General features: G+C 41.8%; 1 protein-coding gene across 1 annotated transcript in view; it reads left to right on the top strand.

Moving 5' to 3' along the window:
- The first annotated feature begins 1,010 nt into the window (after nt 1-1,010).
- The window catches only part of LTN1 (listerin E3 ubiquitin protein ligase 1), a 42,523-nt gene continuing 37,820 nt past the window's right edge, over nt 1,011-5,713 (top strand). Inside the window, exons 1-2 of the mRNA XM_034793307.1 lie at nt 1,011-1,124; nt 5,135-5,338. Of these exons, the coding sequence (XP_034649198.1) occupies nt 1,083-1,124; nt 5,135-5,338 (246 nt within the window). The 5' untranslated portion in view covers nt 1,011-1,082. The remainder of the gene's footprint in view (nt 1,125-5,134; nt 5,339-5,713) is intronic.

The following is a 5,713-nucleotide window of genomic DNA, read 5'->3' as shown; positions in this document are numbered from 1 at the left end:
GCACTTAATGTACATCAAAATGTACGTTTGTGCATACTCCTGTTGTAAGTACTTTCATGCATTTATCTTCTGAAAGGCTATGTTATGACACTTTAGGAAGCTTTACGGTATGTACTTTCAGATTTCTCTCTTTGGTCGCCATTTAAATTAAAGTGCAATAATTGGCCCATTTAAGTAAATTGAAGAACTTTCATTAATTTCAGTGGATTTTGGATCAAGCCCTATATGAAGGCTTAAAGGTATTGAAGGGCAAATAGTGGCTTGTAAAGTGTGCAGTTTAATGAAGTGTGACAGATATGGGAGTCTGCTGTCTGTCCATACACAGTAACATCATGGACAAGCTGCCATCTCTGGGTCAGTGGCAATCAGCCAGCCAGCACCCTGTACCTTGCATGCCAGCTGGGGAAGGTGAAATGTTGGTGAAGGAAATTCTACATCTGTGAAAAACAGTATTACCAAATCTTGTGGCATGTGTTGTTTTTTTGTTCAAGCCCCAGTTCCTGGAATCAAATGATTTTATAGGAATCTCAATTTTCGTTACAATAAATAAAAAATATTTCTATCCCTGGCCTCATTATTAAGGACAAAAGCAAAAACGTGTACCCAGTGTACCCTGGAGGCATGAAATCCAGACGGGACATAAAAACCTAACATTTATTATTTGTTAAAAAAAAAAAAAAACCTGATTTTTAAGGCAGTTGATGATTTGGGGGACCTGACTCCTGCTTTTCCAAGTGCCAGGCATTGGCGATGGTGGTGGAAAAGCGACCAGACCATGGTAGCCTCCCCGGACGCGGGGGCGCGTTGTTGTGGCAGGGAAAGCGGGGGGGTGCCTCCAGGGCTCACGGGCCCCGCGGGTCTGGGGGCAGCAGCCCGAGGGGGGCTCAGCGTGGGGCGGGCGGTGCAGGCAGCGGAATCTCCCCTCCCCCCGCCATGGCACGGTCCCCACCCTCCTCCGCGCCTGGGGGAGGCTCCCCGGCCTGCAAGCGCCGCCCCCGCCCCGGCCGCTCCTCCCGGCCCGGCCCGGCTCGGCTGTCTGCGGGTCCCACTCGGCCGCTTCCTGCTGCGCCGCCGCCGCCGCCATGGGGGGGAAGAACAAGCAGCGAACCAAGGGCAACGTGCGGGTGAGTCCGCCCGGTGCGGGCGGCGGCCCCTCACCTTGGGGGTCCAGGCCGCTCCAACCCCCAGGAGCAGGGGGTTGACTGGCCCCTTCCCCAGTCTGTGCGGTGGGGGACGTCTAGGCCTAGGGGGTAAGCGGCGGTGTCACCCCCTTCCCTTGGTCTGCCCATGGGGTCCCAGCCCCACAGCCATGGGGCATGCGTGTCTGGGAGTGACACTGGGCCCGGGTGATCGGCCTTTGGAAGAGAAGAGCAGGGGGCTGGGACGCTCCTGCTCACCTGAGACTGGAGATCTTTCTAACAGGTGTTACCCACCCAATCTAAGCTGCCAAGGTCAGGGCTGTGCTAGAAAAGGTTCACCAGTGGCAAACCCAGCCGGTGGCGATGCACAGTATATGGGCAAATAAGTGCTTTTCTGGGTGTTGTTCATAACCATTACCCCCAATGAAATAAACCATACTAACAAAAACATGTTTATGCTGGGACAACTGCAGCTACACTAGGGCTTTTGGTCCTATACCAATGTTGTAAAAAACCATATCCTTAGCCAACATGGCTACATCCCCAAAAATGTCTAGTGTAGTCTGGTCTAAAGAGCAATAGTGCTTGCTTACATGCTTGAGGGAATAATTCCTTCCTTTGCAGGAGTCGGTGGGTGGAATTCTGTGGCCTGTGTTAGGAGGCCAGGAGATCAGAGGTCCCTTCTGACCACAATCTGAAATGTTACACAGGTTCACAGGCCATACTCTAAAGCAGTGGTTCTCAATCTGTTTACCATTGTGGGCTGCATATGCATCTCTCTATGTATTACATGGGCCATATGTCCACACAATATATATACTAGCTGTATGGCCCTGAGGATGTCACATGGGCCACATCCGGTTGCTGATTGGGCCACAAGTGGCCCACGAGCCTCATGTTGAGAACCACTGCTCTAAAGTCTGTTATCGTCCACAAGGAAATAATTGGCTACCCAAATTTGTATGCCTGCTCTCACTTTTTTGTTAATTCACATGGGGACCATGACCTGCAGTCAACCGGTGTAAAACAAAGCAGGTAGAAAACCCTTTTATATTTAAATTGGGGATGCAGCTTGCAGAGACTCAGCAAGCAATGTGACCATCCTGAAATACAGTACTGCCTTCAGGCGCCTGTCATCTCCATAGGTGGATTCTTGTCTGCTAGTAGAACTGGCAGGACTAGCATGATTGCCTGGTGTAAGATGGTGACTTTTCATTGGGGCTAGTCATATGCAAAGTTAAGTATGTGCATAAACGTCTGTGGGCTCACGACCTCATTTCCTCTGTTGCTTGTGCAGGCCTTTTCAGACAGCTGTGGGTAAGAGACTTCTTTTAAGAAGAGAAAGATGTGATCACAAATTGGCACGGGTCTTGAACTAATGTAGTATCTGTAATTACACTTAATTTATTTTAAATGTACAAGTTTTCAGCTTCTGTTCTGTATAGACTCTTCTAGTGCCACATCAGCATGGTATCTGAGGCCAAGATTCACAGAGGTATTTAGTTTCAGTGGAAGGTAGGAGCCTAGATATAGAACCCTGCAAATCTGTAGATATCCACTTTATATCTGCAGATATCGACGGACCATGTTTGTGGATTGTGAATGGATGCAGATCCAAATTTTATATGTAGAGCACTGCAAATCTGCAGATATCCGTGGACCATGTTTGCGGATCGGATGTGGATACAAATTTTGTATCCGCACAGGGCTTTACCTAAATACCTCTGTGGATCTGGAGCTGAGTGCAATCCAGAAGTGATGTGACATCTATCATGTGTGGTTTGTTCATTCTCTTCCCAGGGGAAGAATTATGTGTGCAGTGTAATGTTTAGTTTGGGTAGGTTTTTTTTTTAATATGTACACACTGCTATGTGTTTATATTAGGGAAGACAAAGGAACGCTGGGAAATGCATCATTATGACAGATTTTAAATTCACAGAAATTACTCAGTTCAAAGTTATGGTGGCCACATCAAGTGTAGCTTAGCCACCATGTCTGTAGTAATTTTATGCCTAATGATCACAACATTTCTATTGTTATTTGTTTTTTGTTTTTTTAAAAGAAAACACCAACAACTTGTGAAAGTCAGCTGATACTTTGCTACACTTTTGCTGAACCTTAGGAACAAGGGCTGTTAATTAATTGCAGTTAACTCAAGTGATTAACTCAAAATAAACTAATTTGATTAAAGAAATTAATTGTGATTCATCACAGTTTTAATTGTCCTGTTAAACAATAATAGAATACCAACTGAAATTTATTAAAAATATTTTTGGATGCTTTTCTACATTTTAAAATATATTGATTTCAGTTACAACACAGAATACAAAGTGTACGTGTTCACTGATGACCCTTGTTTAAAAAAAAAAAAAAAGCCTTAATTAAATTTGTGACTGACCTCCTTGAGGGAGAATTATATGTCTCCTGCTCTATGGCTTTACCACATTCTGCCATATATTTCATGTTCTAGCAGTTTTCAATGACGACCCAGCACATGTTGTTTGATTTAAGAACACTTTCACTGCAGATTTGACAAAACACAAAGAAGGTACTAATGTGAGATTTCTAAAGATAACTACAGCACTCGACCCAAGGTTTAAGAATCTGAAGTGCCTTCCAAAATCCGAGAAGGATGAGGTGTGGAACATGCTGTCAGAAGTCTTAAAAGAGCAACGCTTTGATGCAGAAACTACAGAACCACCAAAAAAGAAAATCAACTTTCTGCTAGTGGCATCTGACTCAGATGAAGAAAATAAGCGTGCGTCAGTCCACACTGTTTTGGACCATTATCAAGCAGAACCCTTCATCAGTGTGGAAGCATGTCCTCTAGAGTGGTGGCCGAAGCATATAAATGTTTAGCAAATCTGGCATGTAAATACCATTTAACTTCGGCTACAACCGTTCTATGCAAACACGTGTTCTCACTAACAGGTGACATTGTAAATAAGAAGTGGGCAGCATTATCTCCCATAAATGTAAACAAACTTGTTTGTCTTAGTGATTGGCTGAACAAAAAGTAGGACTGAGTGGACTTGTAGGCTCCAAAGTTTTACATTGTTTTGCAGTTATGTAACCAAAAAATAATAATCTACGTTTGTAAGGTGCACTTTCATGATAGATTGCACTACAGTACTTGTATCAGGTGAATTGAAAAATACTATTTCTTTGATCTTTTTTACAGTGCAAGTATCTGTAATAAAAAATACTATAAAGTGAGCGCTGTACATTTTTTATTCTGTGTTGTAACTAAAATCAGTATATTTGAAAATGTAGAAAACATCCAAAATATTTAAATAAATGGTATTCTATTATTGTTTAATAGAGCGACTAAAACTGCGACTAATCACAATTATATTTTTTAATCTCTTGATTAATCGCAATTAATTTTTTAAATAATTTGACAGTCCTATTTGAAACCTCTAGATCTGCTACGGAACACCTCAAAGCATCAATCTTTTTGGAACATCTGGTCTCAGTGCCTTAAAGAAGTGGGAGGCACTGATTAAAATAAGCACAGGATTAACTTCACTGGAACAAGTTAGAGGAGAAGCTAAACTAAAGAAAAGCAATCATTTTCAATAATAATTCAACAAGTCATGTGACATTGTGATGTACCCCATTCCCCTAAATCTTCTCTGGCCCCCTTTGTATTTGTTGCTGATTTGGGGTTTGTTTGTTTTTTGCTCTTTGGGTTAATTTTATATTGTGAAAATTAATGAAAATATTGAACCTACGGTTGAAAAATAAAATTACCATTTCAGATTTCTCTACTTAAAGCCCTGGTAGAATTTCTTAATGATGAGGCATATAATGTGAAACTTTTTCCATGGAGCAGCAGATCAATTATAAGACACAAACCTGCAGGGTCATTTCTTCAAGTGTGATGATTTAGATTGTGCAAGAAAATGGTTTCCAAAACCAACATTTCAGTAAGAAATAAAATGGTTTAAAAGGACATGAATAATTAATTGACGTCTCTCTCTTGGTTATATCAGCCCTCCAGCAGTGGCAGAGCTGCAGAGCTCCTTGCCAAGGAACGTGGAACAGTGCCTGGGTTTATTGGCTTTGGAACATCTCAGAGTGATCTAGGATATGTACCTGCAGTCCAAGGAGCAGAAGAAATAGACAGCCTTGTAGATGCTGATTTTCGAATGGTGCTACGAAAACTCTCCAAAAGAGATGTCATAACAAAATTAAAAGTATGTGTATCCTATATCCCTTAGTTTACTTTTTAAACATCCTTTAAGAGAAAGATAACTTGAAAGTTTATAGGGTGAAATCCTGGTTCCACTGAAGTTATTGGTAAAACTCCCATTGACTTCAGTGAGATCATGGTTTAAGCCATAGAATCTAAAAAAAAATTGTGACAAAGTTGGATGTAACAAGCGTACATTTGAGACATCTAGTTCTAATATTCATTTGTGCAAGGGTTCTTTTGATATTTTGCTTGGGAAGGGGAATATTTTTGTGTAAAGTGCTAGAAAGGAATCTACTAAAATAATAAATTTTACTTTCACGCTAGCAAACTCCAGAGCATATACTGTAATTTGTTTAGCATCTTTGAAATACTTTTT

The sequence above is a fragment of the Trachemys scripta genome, chromosome 1 (genome assembly GCF_013100865.1).
Source record: "Trachemys scripta elegans isolate TJP31775 chromosome 1, CAS_Tse_1.0, whole genome shotgun sequence".
NCBI lineage: Eukaryota > Metazoa > Chordata > Testudines > Emydidae > Trachemys > Trachemys scripta.
This window is presented reverse-complemented; position numbering and strand designations above follow the sequence as displayed.